The sequence below is a fragment of the Syzygium oleosum genome, unplaced genomic scaffold, assembly GCF_021117445.2.
Source record: "Syzygium oleosum isolate NSW1041296 unplaced genomic scaffold, Sole_v2.1 Sole_v2.03, whole genome shotgun sequence".
NCBI classification, from domain to species: domain Eukaryota; kingdom Viridiplantae; phylum Streptophyta; class Magnoliopsida; order Myrtales; family Myrtaceae; genus Syzygium; species Syzygium oleosum.
In genome coordinates this window covers 11,061,123-11,077,305 of record NW_026607487.1, presented here as the reverse complement: position 1 = coordinate 11,077,305, position 16,183 = coordinate 11,061,123, and the positions used below count along the sequence as shown (strand labels likewise).

The 16,183-nt window shown below is 43.2% G+C and overlaps 1 protein-coding gene across 1 annotated transcript; it reads right to left on the bottom strand.

Moving 5' to 3' along the window:
- Window positions 1–356: 356 nt before the first annotated feature.
- On the bottom strand, window positions 357–6,999 carry LOC115670658 (homeobox-leucine zipper protein REVOLUTA). Its single transcript, XM_030591979.2, has 18 exons — window positions 5,891–6,999; window positions 5,570–5,729; window positions 5,077–5,162; window positions 4,899–4,989; window positions 4,676–4,771; window positions 4,447–4,560; window positions 4,267–4,350; window positions 4,022–4,177; window positions 3,872–3,946; window positions 3,619–3,725; window positions 3,267–3,450; window positions 2,529–2,717; window positions 2,152–2,232; window positions 1,827–1,961; window positions 1,356–1,690; window positions 1,003–1,105; window positions 753–902; window positions 357–668 (listed from the first exon to the last, which is right to left on the bottom strand). Exons 1-18 carry the CDS (start codon window positions 6,121–6,123, stop codon window positions 519–521), a joined length of 2,529 nt encoding a protein of 842 aa, XP_030447839.1. The 5' UTR covers window positions 6,124–6,999; the 3' UTR covers window positions 357–518.
- Window positions 7,000–16,183: the final 9,184 nt, after the last annotated feature.

Below are 16,183 nucleotides of genomic sequence, written 5' to 3'. Positions count from 1 at the left end.
TCATCACTTATCAAGTTCACACCGTAATAAAAATCATTTGAAAAGAGAGCTAGTGTTAGCCGCGGTGACCAAGAAAAGGACACAGCAAAGAATGGATGTACAGTTGCTATGGCCGAGGAACAGGTTCCAACCCTAGGATGGAACAGAACGGGTCATATCTCCTTGCATTTTTCCGCTCCCATACAAAACGCCGCAACACACAAACTTGAAAGGGTATAATGTCGTCAAGCTAGATTTACTCTTTTTATGATCCGATGGGTCATATCCCGGGAGTGGGGGATCCATTCCTCAAGGATCCTTAGAGACACCCTCAAGCTCCATGCCCAAAAAGACCAACCTCTTAAAAGGCAGAGAGATTATGCACATCACATGGGCAATTTCATTAAATAAAAAATTGGGGAATTGGATGTGTTCTTTTTTCTTTTTCAGTATGACAAAACTCCTAACCCCTCTCAATTTTTTCACATCTATTCAACAGCAGAAAGAGGGGTGTCCAAAAAGAATATATTAGGCTATGCTCACACAAAAGACCAATTCACGAAAGAGAAAGCGAGGCAATGGACGGTGTTCTCCTCTGCAGAAAGGACCTTCCAAGCGATCGCTTGTTCATACGAGACATGTCGCCCCATCGTCGACATGCAAATTCCAGAGGGCATGTATGCAAACCCCTGAGATGAAATTCCGAGTAAATTAGCCGTTTTCGGGCATCCCGAATGCTTATCGTCATGTAGCATAAAGAATGACGGAAGTACCTCTTGCATTAACTTAGTGAACTCGGGGCACAATTCTTTACGAACTGACTCGTCAAATATCTTATCCAAAGTGATATCTTGTAGAGCCACCAAAGTGGTCTCTAACATGTCAAGTCCTGCCTGGTTTGCAAAGACGAAAACTGGAATAGACTGCCAAACCAAAAGGAAGACCGTCATTAATCATTCCTAATTACATGGCAAAATTCACTTTTAACAATTTCGAGTAATACAAATAACAGATATTCGATACCTTCAATGAACAACACAATATGGCATCCTGATGATTCCAAAGATTCTTCAAAGAATCGGCGCCAAGTGAATCAGATCCCAGCAACTCTGTTCCTAGATAGAAGCTGCCAGAGAACAAAATCCTATCAGTTAGAAACAGATAACAATTGAGTGTCTCATGTTCTATACTTTCTAATAAAGGTAAGTCAGCTATTATGACAGTCCACTGATCTCTCTATTCCTCTAGAATGCACGTGCGTGCGTGAACAAGGGAGAGAGATAGCCGAGCATCAGCTTGATGAGTGGCAGATCACAACAAAAACAGAGTGAGATGCACCAAAAGAAGACCAATTGGATCAAATGATCAGAACATGCCTGTAGCTCTGGCAGATCCAGTTAGCAAGTGTTAGAGCTTCTGGAGATCCCTGTGAAAGCTTAGGGTTAATGGAAGGGCCCAATCCCGATGGAGATATGACCATGGCAACCCGCTGCACGGACGAAATAACACTACGGACATACTGCCTTGCCATGGTCACCACGTTATCCTGCATGTTGGCATCAAATGGGAACTGGAAGGCGATAGTCAGAACGGATCGTGCACCATGGCTCGGCGAAACATCTCCAACGCAATTTGTTGATGTAGGCCCCACCTCGAAACTTGATGTCAGATCAAGGGTCCGATTTGTTGTTAGAGAATCCTGTACATCAGACTGCACAACAATGAAAATATAACATTAGTGCCTGTTAGGATAATTCACAGCTGATTTAGCATTAACATGCCTTTAGAGGTTTTCATTAGACATGAGCAAAACTGAGAAACTTCAGTAGAACTCATGTTAACTCAACTGATTTTGAATCAAGCGGTATGATACGGAAACCAGAGGGTAGCAATGGAGCATCATCAGGAAACATTTCATCAATTGGTGCAAAAATAAGTTCAGCACAGACTCCAGCTGCATTCTCGTCTATCCCGCTGCAGATCTGCCCAAAATAGGTGAAATAAGAGGACAATAAGGCTCTTGTTAAATAACTTCCGATAAACAACACCAACTTCTGATGTATTTCTCTTGGGGGTTTAAGGCCTCCTATGGCCTATAGGTATCTTTTAACTAAAAGAAATGGGAATGATAAAACTATGATCACATAATCGACATCAGACTGAGAAGAGCACCTGCAAAAGATGAATATCTCTTGATACAAAAGCATCATCTTGAGCAAGAGAATGGCCTTCAAGACGGATAACTTCAAGCATCTGCGTCAGAAAATGAAAGTTAGAAGTATCCCATAATTAGCAAGAAATTGAGTTTTCACCATGCTCCTTTTAGACTGTCTTGAGTATTTCACCATGCACTTCTTGCATTATGTGCTCTTCTAGACTAAACCAATATTATATATCTCAATTGCTTCATTAGAACTTGATAGCTTCAGGAATAGCCCTCAAGTATATGTAAGTTACTTGATGAAGTTTCCAACTACGAGAAGCTTGTACAAGCACTATTTCAGTCTTGTAGCCGGTATTATGAACGTCTTATCCAGCCTAATAAGTACCTCTTCCTGCTCAATTGTGTGACCAAGGGGCATGATGATTTGACTCCCGGTAAATCTTGTGGGCCTCATACCAGGATAGCCAAATGGACAAGCTTTTAATGATGCGGCAGAATAAGCATCCACATTGAAATCAGCCCATTCTGAGCGGTGCTCCCTCAGAAACCGGACCAACACGGCAGGGGGGACATTCTGGCAGGCAAAAATACTCATCAGTGAAATGCCTTCTAGTGAAGTTAAAAGTTGAAAATATGCAATAGATTCGTAGAAAGTAAAATAGTTCCTCGATACTTCGATCCTCAATATCGGGAGATGGGCAAAGCCCATTGAGGATCATAATTAATGACACTCCAACAGATAAAATACGCTAGCAATATAGTGCTGTGCCTAGTCAAAGAAAACAGAGGAGCCCCATACTGAAAATGACAACTCTCATGCATGACTAATAACCAAAGGAAAGGGAAGAAAATGTTCAGACATCCTTGTGAACGCATCAAGGAGAAAAAGAAGACCGAAGATAGCGATTGAACTAAACAAAGCTCTCGATCAGTACAACTACACAAGGCTAAATATCCTAGTCAATCTATCTAATTCAGAAGTTTTAACTTTCCATCTTACGGACTGAACGTATATGTGACAATTTTTTAAACCAATGAAGTCCAAACTTATGTCGCGCATAAAAATAAAGTATAGATCGAGATACGAATGCTACATGCTTCAATGTCAGTAAATCAAACTTACTTGGAGTAACATGGAAGCTTTGGCACATAGAATTCCTCCCACAAATGAAAGGGGATTAGCAGGATTTGATGTAGTGCTCAATTTTTTAGAGAAATTAACGGCAATTATGACATCTTCGGCACCGTCACCATTCATCAATGACCACCCAACGTCATTGAATCCATTTAGCGCATCATTAAAACCTCTAAAACAGATAGACAATAAAAGGAAATATTAACAAAGTGTCCCACGCATTATGATCATTACAGAGCTATATAAATTATTAGTAGTGGATGGGTGAGGAAATAACGAAATAAAATATATAGGCAACCAGCCTGAGGATCCAATAAACAAAGTTGCACAAGAAAGCCACCTGTTCAATCTTTGGCTGAAAGTTCTCAAAACTGCCGGCTGCCTTCCCAAACCATAAACCACCTCCCCACTCGTCTCCTGAGCTATTTGCCGGATGTATCGAAGAGCCTTGACAGAAATAAATAATGTATAAATGACCATCTAACATTCTTAATCCCCAATTCTCCACCACCATGCCTCTCCCAAATCATTCCAAAACCATAAATTTTCATTCATAATTAAGTTGGTGACATCTGGCAACAGACCACACTTACTGCAATAGTAATTCTCTGGGCCACAACTTTGGATGATTCATAAAGTGGTCGAAGAACCTCAGGAACACTCCAAGCCTGCAATTAGATGCAAAAATAAAAATTTCGTTTCTTGAGTAGAATGGCAAAACTCATTACTGAGAAACTACGGACCTCGAGATTGAGGTGGTCAACAATGTGTATGATTGATCCTCCACCCTCACATGGGCGGATCAAATAGCCACTAGGAAGCATTTCACCTCTCACAAATTGGGCTGCTGCAGCAGGGTTAGGGCCAGCACCAGATCCAGACAGAGATCTCTCACATACCTTGGAACAAAAATAACAAAGGAATAAGAAGATTAAGAAATAAACCAAACACGAACAAAGAAAACAAAGCAGCAACCAGGCAGTGTTACCACAAGACTGCCATTTTCTAGAGTTGTGGTATATCTGAGAGTCCATAAATCCCGTGCAGGAGCCAGAGTAGTTGGAGCATATATCTAGTGCAGTTTAACAAACAATAAATCGTCACTATAGCCAGGAAAAATCAGAAAAACCCGCCATAATCAACTAAATGCATCAGCCAGATTTTTAACCTGCGTGTAAACAAGTTCGATGGTTCCACCATTTCCGGCAGGAACCATGGTGAAGACTTCAAGGCTCCGACAGTCCCGGAACCACGAAGGACGATCCTTGAGGATCTCGACAATCTGCATTTAAAGATATTTGAGATTGAGTTAATGAAAAGCTAGCCACTCTGATCTTTCTTAACACCTAACAAAAAAGAACCACCCAAAAGTTCTCATGATGCAATCCATGACTTACCTTGGTTGGTTCTAAACTAACAAGACCACAGGCTCGAGCAGCCACTCCACTGCAACTTTGTGAAATGGCGAAGATGCCAACCGAATCCGGACCAGGCTGAAACATCAATTGATGAATTGTATTAGATGTGCTTAAGAGTTATGGGAACAACATTTCATCCCTACACAAAACAAGAGAGAGTAGAGGCGAAAGGAAATCAAGCTTTCTGATAGGCAATGGCAACCTTCATCCCAGGCATTTGAACCCAATCGACAGCAGTTCCTGTAGCCTTGGAGAGGAACTCCGCCAATGTCTCCTCCGCAATGGAGAGGAGCCTGTCGAGAAAATGTTAAATTTTAGGTCTAAAATCGCGTATTCAGAGATACAGAAGTAGCCATGTCCACTATTCGTTTGGGATTTACCCAGCAGGGTTATTTGCATCTCTGAGAGAGTGCTGAGGAGTGGTAACCACAGAGTCACAGCTTGCATCGGTAGTAGTTGCCGATGTCTGCAAATAAATCCAAACACATATTGCAATAACAGTGTCAAATTGTGAAAAGGAAAAACTAAAATAGTCTCTTCAGCAAGGAAAGAAGCAAATCAAACCGAAATGGGTGTTCTGAGACCAAAACATCTTTCTCTAGCTACATCTGTTACTCGAAGGGAGAAAAAAAATAACACTCTCCGCGATCATACAATGATTAGCACTGGCAGGGCAAAACTAAACGCAAAACCCTCGAGATTTGATTCCAATTTAAGCGCCTTTTTTTCCAGAGATATCATATAATACAGAGGAATTATCTCTAGGGCAGGCTATTTTTAGTGTTCAAGATCTCGTTTCTCTAACTTCACCGTGATCTTCGATTCAACAAAGGAGACCGAGTACATAGCAAGCACGAAGAAGTCAGAACGTACAGTTTGGAGTTGCTGACGCATGTAGCCATTTTCGCATACCAATTGCGAAACCTGCTTCTGCAGCCGATCATTCTCCTCCATCAAGAGCTTGTTCATGGCGGTCAGTTTCCTATTCACTGTCTGGAGTCTCGAGGCCTCTTTCCTCTGCTTCTCTCGACACCTGCATAGGCCAAACAACATTTTTTATCGTAAAATTACCAAGGACAGCATGTTTAGGCTACGTACATAAACCGCGGGGCTTACAAGACAGAATTTTTTGCACAACCCAATAGACTAGTTTGAATGAACTTTCTTCGTCACGCATATAAACTCGTGCGTTACCTGCGATTCTGAAACCAGACTTTGATCTGCTTAGGCTCGATGTTGGACAAAATGGGGCACTCCCGAATCAGCTGCTGTCTGCGCAAAGAGCTGGGCTTAGGGCATTCTGCATAGACCCTCTCGAGAGCTTCCACTTGCTCCGCCGTGTACCTCACGTACTTGCCCGAGTCGGTCAAGTGCTTGTTGATGCTTCCACTGCTACTCTCTCTGTGAGGCACCATCGTCATCGCCATTTCTTTCTCCCTCGACCAAATCCAAGCTTTGAAGAAGCTCTGTCTACTGGAGTTAAGCTCAAGACTACTCTCCGTTGAAGCCGGCTTCTGAAAGCCCGTCCCTTTGCGAAAGAAAGCTTGTTTGGACTCTTCCTTCTTCTGAATTTTCTCTTTCTTTTTTTTTTGGTCTTATGTAAAAAAGGCTTGTGGAAGAAGGGTTCTAAAAAGAGAACCAAGATATGGGTCGGAGCAGGGCGAGGTTTCGGCTGTGTTCAGACAACACAAACGCTTTGTGTTGGTTCTTTTTCTTTCCGTATTTCTACAGACTGCCGTTACGGGCAGAGAGAGCTGCGAAAACCCACTGTCCCTCTTGAGAGAATTTCTTGCTGTAAATGGCCAAAAGATCCAAGACCCTTTTTTACCGAGATTTCAAGGTTTTTTAACTTTTCGGTTCTTTTCCCTTCTCTATCCTCTTTCTTGAACTCACAAACTCCGCTCTTTTCTTGCCAAGACAAGCAAACAAAGCCAGCTCCTCCTCCTCCTCCTCAACCTAAGATACTAACCAGCTTAAAAACCCCAGAGCCAGCAGCTTCACATCTAAAAGAAGCAAGGAAGGACGACAGTAGACACGCCAAAAAGAGGAAAAAGAGAAAAGAAAAACAAGAAAGAACTAAGCCAGCTTATTTCCACAGAGATCTCTCCTTTCAAATCCAAACCAACATAGAGAAGAAGAAGAAGAAAGCGCGGCTCCTGTTTCAGAAAGAAAGGAGCCCGGCGTTTCAAAGCAGCTCAAGGAGTGAGGAGGGTAATGTCATGCAAGGCGAGGAAGAAGAAGGAGGAGGAGCAGCAGGAGAACGGAGAGGCCCACTCATGGCTCGAGGAGGGTCAAGGAGGGCAGGAGAAACGAGAAGATTTGTGCGAAAATTCAGGGATTTTGAACGGGCGGATGTCCTCCTGATGAACAACAGATAGAGAGAGAGAGTTATGTGAGACCGAGCTGAAACAGTGCTCTTGCTGTTGGGCCTGTGAGGGAGGGAGAGAGAGAGCGTGCGTTTGGTTGTGTCAATGCAGCAGGAGAAAGAGGGGGGAGAGGAAAAAGAAAAGGAGGAAAAGAGGAGAGAGAGAGAGAGAGAGACGCGCACACACGAGATCATTTCCGCGCAAGACGACAAGAGGGTCAAGTCAGGGGCAACTGAGTTTTTTTTTTCTTTATTGCTGGGAGGGGGGGGGTGTGTGCATTTACGATTGAAGCCATCAACTTTTGCTGAAATGACATCTCAGGCCACCACTTGCCCACTGTCTATATCATCCCTCTCTTTTACCCTTTTTTTATATCTTGCAGACTACCCACTGCATCTACACAGACTCCCCCCAACCCCCCAGTATTTTTGCCATTTCCCTTTTTTTTTTTTTTTAGACATGAATTAGGATCGACAATAAATATGTTTTTTCGATTATTTCGAGCGATACGGACGATCGAATTTCATAAAAGTGTTATTCGCATGGCTCACTTTTCGCGAGACAAACGGATGTATTACCGTTGCTCTTTTTTTTTTTTTTAAGGAACCTATGTCTCTAAATGGTGATCCCTCCTCGCAAAATGTGGTGTCCTCGAGGATTCTCGCTATAGATCATTATAATGACTCGAGAAAATATCGATTTCGCGAGATGAAAAGAACTTTTCCAATGCATGCATTACATATTGACATTACATCGCAATGACATATTTTATACGTTTTCATGTTCAACTCAAATCTAGGATATGACGTCATGTCTCGCTGTAATGACCAAGTCCAATAAGGGCGGGGAGTGGTTGTGGAGGGCAGATGGTCTGAATAAGGATGGGTCGCATGATTCTAGGATGAAGAAGGGGCGGGAATAAACCAAATTATGCACCGAACAAGAGAAAAACGATTTTGAGATATATATATATATATACACATTTAAAAATTGGAATTGACTCACGGAGGCGCTTTTTAACATAATAACAATGTTTAGCTTTGAAACTCCAAAGTTAAAGCATGCTCGAGTGGGAGTATTACCAAGGTGAGTGACCTCTTGAGAAGGTGCCCACTTGTACGATAAAAGGACAAAACCATGAGATTTGGTATGGGACCGGTCAAATCGGATAATACTAAATAAGTTAATCTAGAGGCGTCACAGTATGGTATTAAAGCATGACCTCCTCTAGTAGATGTGTGATTCGGGAATGAACCATGCAGAAGGCGACAGGCCCACAACGATCCAGTCTGATAAAGGCGGGGAGTGGTCGCTGAGGCTAAAGGGCCTAGATAAAAAGTGGATCATAATAGGCTTCTAAAATGGCAAAGGGGACAGAAATAGACCTAATTATGCACCAAATAAAGGGAAGAGTAATTTTAAAATATATATGTGAAAATTTGAATCAAATCATGAAAGTGCATTTTGATGTAACGATAATGCTTAGGTTTGGAATACAAAGTTAACCGTACTCAAGTGGAAGCACTACCAAGATGGATAACCTCTTATGAAGGTGCCCACCTATATGCCAAAAGACAAAATAGTGAGATTCAGCATAGGACGAGCTAAAGCGAATAATACATTAATGAGTTAATCAAAGGGGTTACATTCGACACTTCTTTTATCTAGAGTCCTGTGGCAGTAAAATGCCATGGAAATATTTAGTTGGTGAGGGGGAATGATGTCGTGACTCGACCAAAACTTAACGACCACAATTTATCTTAATTAGCCTGAGCATAAGGTACTAAATCAAAATGAGATGGCCCGACCTAGTCAAAGAATCGACACTAAAGTTCACTTCTCTTCGTTCAACGGATCTATCCTTTTCTTTTATTTTCTCGAGACATTTGATTTGAGGAAAATAGTTGTAGCAAAAGAAAAAATTGAAAAAAGGTCACGAGAATCCCAAATTATGCCTGCTCTGACACATTTATCTTGAACTTTTGGAACACAAAAAATCTCAAACTATGTCCATTGTGACACATGGGACATAAAAAAAACTCAAAATCATGTCCACTGCGACACATTTACCCTAAACTTTTTTTGTGACGTAAAAAATCCCAAACCTATACCCACGCCACATAAAAATCTATGCCATGCCATGACCAACTGATTGACCATCATCAAGAAATGGCTTTTGAGGAAGCCCCTCCATAAACAAACAAAAAAAAAATAATAATAATTAAACATATGAATAATCAACCGAACGAGGAGAATATTCTTCTTAAAAGAGGGATAAAAAAATAGAGGAAAAAACATAAAAAAAGAAGAAGAAGGAGAAAGGATGGCGGTCTCGAGATTCTCAAAACACAAAGCAAGGACAGCTTATAAAAACTCCATGGAGAGGGAGGGGGGGACCAATTGTCCTTGGGCTTTGGCTTTCCTTACGGGGGCGGTTTCTTAATTCCGGACCAATTATCTTATTTATTACCGGTCACGTATAAACCCCTAAAAAAAAAAATAAAGAAAGAAAAAGAAAAAGGGGGAATGTGCCTAGATCAAAAGTATACACGCGCATCTCCCCTGTGTCTCTTCCGGCGCCGTCCGTCGGTCGGTCGGCGCACGGCCGCCTTGGCCGGTGGTGCTCGACTCGTCGTCATCTGCATGCACATCGCCTCACGCCTTTTTTTCTTCGTTGTTCTACCAACCTTCCTTTTTGCATCGGTGAAATGCCTTTTTTATTTTTTATCGTGAATTGAGTGAAAAAGTGACGCAATGAGTTCAAGATAAGATATGTGTTGAATTTCTATTCGCACGGTGTAGTAATCAATATAATTAATCGAACTATATTTTTTTGTCAAGCATGGTTAATTAGCGCATCGCACGACTTCTTTTCCCCCTCTAATCCCCTCAATTTACGGTTTTTCCACATGTGGATCGAGCAACCCGTCTCATCTTCGTGTACCGAAGCATGAACCTATTGCGAACTGCCTTATTTAAAACACCGGAGTCCTCGTGAGTGCTGGGGTCTCGAGCCAAGAACCACGCAAGGCATGCGGCATCCTACGTTACGGGTAGCCTTGTCGGAATCTTACGAACGATTTTCTCGTGATGGTTCGAAAAGCAAGTCTTTTGATGTAGTGCACTGACCGTTTCGCAAAACACTCGCTTCCCACGCTTTCCAGCGGCGGAAATGGCTCGAGTTTGTTCCATGCAGTTCGAGTCTAGAAGGCAATACTTCGGACGGTTATAATTTGTTTATCACTATTTATATATATTACTCTTCTATGGTAATCATTTTGTCAAGGTCGGATCCTCATAAAATGAGAATATCTATATCTATAACTAGTCTTGCCAGCATAACAGTATTTGGATCGCTATGAGAGTAACTGCATGTTGCAAGCTATAAATTCTCTAAGGAATGAACTCCATGGTGATTTATAATAATTCATTATTTATTTTTTCGTGATCCGAAATATATCGTTGATTTCATGTACATTAAGGACCGTCGCTGTGTCAATTTTTGGATAATTGAGTAGGCAATTTTCATCAACTTTTTTTCCCCCCCGAGGGCACGGTTTTCCTTCCGTTCTGACCGTGACTGTCCATATTTTTTTTTTTTGGTCAGAAATGACTGTCCATATTCGACCGGCCAAAGAATGTCGAATTTTCTTCTTTTTGTTTTCTGTCGATAAAGAATGTCGGATTAGCTGCCAAAGACAGTGACGAAATCTCCAACAAAAGGAAATAAATAAATAAAAATAAGGAAATAAAATAAAATAAAATCGATGACAAAATCCACAAATCGAATCGCCATTTTCACCCTGCTTTTGGCATGCGCTAAAAGCAAAGCAGGCTCGCATGCTCCCCACGAATTGCAGCACAGTAAAAGCAATCCGCCCCTTCTCCTTCCTTATTTTTTTTTTTTAATTACTTTACTCCAATTCCAATTATCCCTTTTTTGTTTTCGTCTTTTTCCCACTTAAAGAATTGGGTCCAAGCAAATTCATTTTGGAAGCAAACCCAGAAAAAGAAAATAATTTTTTTTTAAAATTTAATTTAATAAAAAGAGAGAAAAAGGGGTGCAGCACTGAGATTCTGCATTGCATCACAAGCAACAGAGAAGGGAAAAAGATCAATATTATTTATTTATTTTTGGCCGATCAAGTTAAAATTAATCTTTTTGGTCCAATGATTGTGCGTTTTCTATGCGGGACGCCGTGACAATATTAAAAACCTCGGAATCGGAAAAGGCTGTGCTTTGCATGGATTCCGCCTCACCGGATTAACGGGTTTCCACTACCCAAAAGGACGATGCAAAATTAGTTTTAATATGACCTCTCATGTTTAGCCGAGGAGCAACTTTCACGGAAAAGCTAAAGGCAAAAGAGAGAAGTGGCACCGGTCAACATCCTCATCAATTGACCCGTCTAAATAGATAATGACGACGGTGATGATGATAACGCGACATGCCGCGCTCGCCGGATCGGGGGCGAATCCTCCGTGCCGGAACGCCGCGCCGCGAGATCTTCGCGGGTCGCCGGGGGGCCACGGCGGGCGCGGGCGCGAGCGCGACTCGGGGGCCGATCGATCGCTCGGAGGCGGGGTGGAAGGGGTCCTCTCTCCCCCCCCCCTCCCCCCACTACCTCGCCTTTCGCCGTGGGGCGGAACGATCATGTTTCGCAACTAACCACTCCAACAACTGAGTTGGTGAAAAATTTATATCGAAACAAGGCCAACGCCACGCATAAGATTCGAGTGAGTTCGCCACAATTTTTTTTTGTTACCTTTCTCCCTCAAGTGGGTCAACTTATCTTCGAAAATGAGAAGGAAAGAACACGAGAGGTAGTGGGGGGTGGGTGGGGAAAAAGCAGGGGGGGAGGGGGGTGAAATTAGAGAAAACGACGGCGATGGTGAACGAGGTTAATGCGAAGAAAAAATTGCAGTGAAAGGTCCAAAAAACGGGACAATGAATGGGGCATGATGAGGGGGAGGGGGAATAGGAAAGTCAAAATGGGTACAAATTTTCCCCTCTCTCTTTTGGAAACTTTAAGGGGGGAGGGGGAGGGTTGATGGGGATCAACATCCTTCCACTTTGTCTCCCTCTCTCCTCCTCTTTTGTTCTCTTTGTCCCTCCTCCTCGTCGGTCCCCCTCCCTCCCACTCTCTCTCTCTCTCTCTTTCTCTCTCTCGCTCGCGCGAATTCGATTGGTTCGGGGTATTACTCCGCGTCGTTAACACGACGTTATGCATTCGCTCAAAATGAGCGGAGAAGCGCGTCGGCTCGTGCCCCGTCCCTGTTGGGATCGGGCCCACGGGCACGGCTGAATAGAGAGATCGCGAGAAAGAGAAATGGAGACACGGGGTTTATCCCGGTTCATCGTTGAATCGAGGGTATAATCCAGCGGGAGGCGAGATTTCCATTATAATTAGCACTTCCCGTCTCTCCTAATTATAAGAGAAATAGATTATATACACTCGGTAGCTATTCATGGCCCAAAACCCAAACTACCAATAAAATACAGGCACAAATTTTGATCGCGAGACCCCCCCTAGCGCCTTCTCGCCGATGGGGAGTGCGAACCACATCCCAATAGTGTTTCGAGTTGGAATCGCGTCTTCCGTCGGGTTCGGGTCTCATCTCGATGAATTCGCGTCGCGCTCGGGTCGTGCGCCGAGAAACACGACCCCCGTCCGATGGGTGCAGGCAGGCGCGAAATACCGCTAAGCTCGGTGGAAAATCAATCGAATCCGGGGGCATGTGGAATCGAGATTTACGGGATAAATTTATGTTTCGTAATGGGTGTGGGGGAGGGGTTGTTTCTTCCTTTATGCTTTTCATCTTTGTTTTGTTTTTCTTTCTTAATCATTGTTTTTTTTAAAATATTAAAAAAAAAAATTTTGGGGGGGGCGGGATGGGGGGAGCCAATTAGGCCTTTTTTTTGTTTTTGGTGATGGCGAAGGAGGGGGAGGGGGGGGGGGGGAATGTTTTTGCCAGTTGCGATGCCCCCACCCCTTTTTGGGCCCCATCTCGGTCCAATCGAAGCCCCGATCGGTGGGCCCGCCCTGTCCGGGCCGGCTCCACGCACGCACATCGAGGATCAGTGGGAGGTTGGGTTTGGGGAAAATAAAATAAAAAAATAAATAAAAAAAAGAAAAAGAAAAGAGAGAGAGAGAGAGAGAGAAAAATCGTTGCGTGAATCGGTGGGCTGCACACGTGGCGCCGCCTCGTGGACCGGTGCGGTTGAAGTGGAGGGGAGGTGGGCCCCGCGCCCCGCGGACAACATTTGGCGGAAAAAAGGAACAGGTCCGAAGCGACACATTTTCGCGTCGTTGCTGCCTCCCATCGATTTTTTTATATTTTATTTTATAATTTTCTTTTCCTCGAATTATTCTTTATTTTTTTTTTCTTTTTTGGGGGGTGCTTGGGGCTCCTCCAGTTCGACTTTGCTTGAATGGCACACTTTGCTGCGATTGGGGAGGGGGGGGACACAAACGCTCTGTTTTCCACATGATTTCACTTCTCGTGCTCTCCTGCTCTGTTCTCTCTCTCTCTCTCTCTCTCTGTTGTTTTCACCACCGCGAAGCCAAAAGCCCTTTCCAACCCCCCACGCAGCAAAAATTGGGAATAAAAGAATCGCCCCTGTTGTCGCTCGCGTTGGGCAAGGGGTGTTGCCGAAGCAAGCAAAAAAAACAAGAAGAAGAAACAGAGTCGTTTCCCCTGTTTTCTCCTCTTTTCCGTTTCTCCTCTGTTCCTTTCTTTGCCATTTGGAGTAGCCCCGCCTCGCCTCGCCTCCGCGGCGAAGAATATCCGTTACTGTCGACGCGGCATTCTTCGGGTCGAAGTATTGCTTTTGCGGGTATCGGAGAATTTCCCGTTTGGAGAGTATCGTTGGAGGCGTTATTGGATGTTAGGGGTTTTTGTTTGATATCTCGTCGTTTCCTAGGATCTCTGGTTTTTCCTCGTTAGATTCAGATGGCTAATCTCCTTGTTACCGTTAGATTATCGAGCGAAGATATATTGCTATCGAGTATTTCCTATGATCCTACAATATTTATATGATATCAGAGCCACTAATAACCGGGAGAGAGATCCAAATTGACTTTATTTTTCTCCTTATCATTGATCTTAAAAAAAAAAAAAAACAAAAATGATACCCTCGTCTTTGCCATCTTTCGTCCCTATCGCGACACAAAGATTGGCGCAATTCATTTACAAGTCCTTCATTTTTCTTCTGCCGATCTTCGTTCTCGAGAGCAGCCGCAACCAATTATCTTCGAGAATAGTGCCATCATCCTCTACTTGTTGCGGTCTCGAATTTGCTCAGGTTGTTTATGAGAGCAGCTGATCTCTCCGTCGTCGTTAGTGCCAACTCATTATTACAAGTTAATGTTATGCCTTCTAGCGTTCTAGCGTTAAGGTGAAGATCTAGAGCACTCATGTTGAGCCTTTTCATCCATTGGTTTAACAAAAGATGGGTCTAATGGGTGTGAGACACACTAGCCTTGGGTGACAACTTGGTGGATAATATAGATCAAATGCAGCGTGATTGAGAACGACTGATTATGCACCGAGAGGACATCATGGAATTACCAACCAAGGCAATCGCGTATCCAATACTATACCCAGTTAAAATGGCAGCAACACCAAACAGAAAGTTGACCGCGCTTTTGACATTAATGGGCGAGTACAAAAGTTGTCGCAAGATAATTGCAAAAACGCCTCCCAGCAAAGAAACAAAGAAAGAAAGAGGAAAAGAAAATGGGCAAATCGAAAGGACACATGCCATGACGTTGGCTCAGGGACGATCATTATGTCATGGACTAGTGAAGCAGAATGATTGTATACTACCTGCATGACGGAACTGCATTGACTTTTGCTGCTCTCCTTTCCTCTCTCTCTCTTCTGTCTTTATCTTTTTGGTTTTTTTTTTTACCTCGTGATCATGAAATTTTTCGCCACTCTCTTTTGTCCTGGGCAACAACCTCCTCACCACTCGCTCCGGTAGATGGATGGAAAGATAAAAACTTATCCGTGAAAAGGAAAAAACGCACAGATTTGAAACATTGCAAATGGTGGCATTAATCAGTTTAATATGATAAGGTAATCCTAATTCAGGTGGCAGCAAAAAGTGGGTCTGGGGTTGATTAGGAAAAATCATGTGCATGTGAGTGGGAATGATCACGTAGGGATGAAGAGTTGATACGAGGGAAAGGACCACATTTGCACCCTTTGAGCATTCGACAAGTCTGGAACATGTCATGGTTTTGATTCGCTGGTTCCAACATTCATGGAAAAAGCAGGACTGCGATTTGGTGTCATTACTTCGATTCGGTGCGTTTGGTTCGGGCCATAATACTCTGGTCTGGACTACTGTGTGTGTATATTTCGGGCCAAGAAGAAAGAAGTAAGGACGAAAAGATTGGCTTCCATTCAACTCGGCGAGAAAGATAAAGATGGAAATGAAGGATTAAATGATGTGCACGCGTGTGCGGATAACCCTAGGGAAGTAAATCGATTGAAAGGACAATTTGCACGTTACACACCCAGCGGGTTGGTGGAAGTCGTGGTTCTCGGTCCGGACATTCATGGAAAGCAGGGCGCGCGCGTTGTGAGAACGCAGCATATGTTAGGTTTTTGTCGTTTTAAACCATAGGGAAATTGAAAATGATGGGGTCTAATTATGTTCAACGTGCGCGTGCGCGTGCGGTAGTAATAATTTAGGTGCCTTGAGGATTTTGATTGAAGAAAACAAGCGGCCAAAAAGAGAATGTAGCTCAGGCTGTGTAGTGTTAATGAAGCATGGCGCTGAGCGAGTCTTCTTTAGATTAGTCTCTCTGACTATTTGCCATAAAACTGCTTTGGATCACTAGGTGGGTAGCATTGCTAGCTTTTTACCATCCCTTAACGAAGACGATGGATTCTAATTTAGACAATAATATACGTGGATTAAGCTTTTGGTGATACGACGATCAAAGCAAAATCTCCAACCCATTGCTTTCACAACATCTCCGACTATCCCTTTGAAGCAACGGTTCCATCATCAAGACTTAAGAGGCATGAAGATCGAGGACTATATATTAATGGCGCGAAGACTACAGAAGTATAGACAAAGTTCCATGCATTAAACATCGCAACCGCG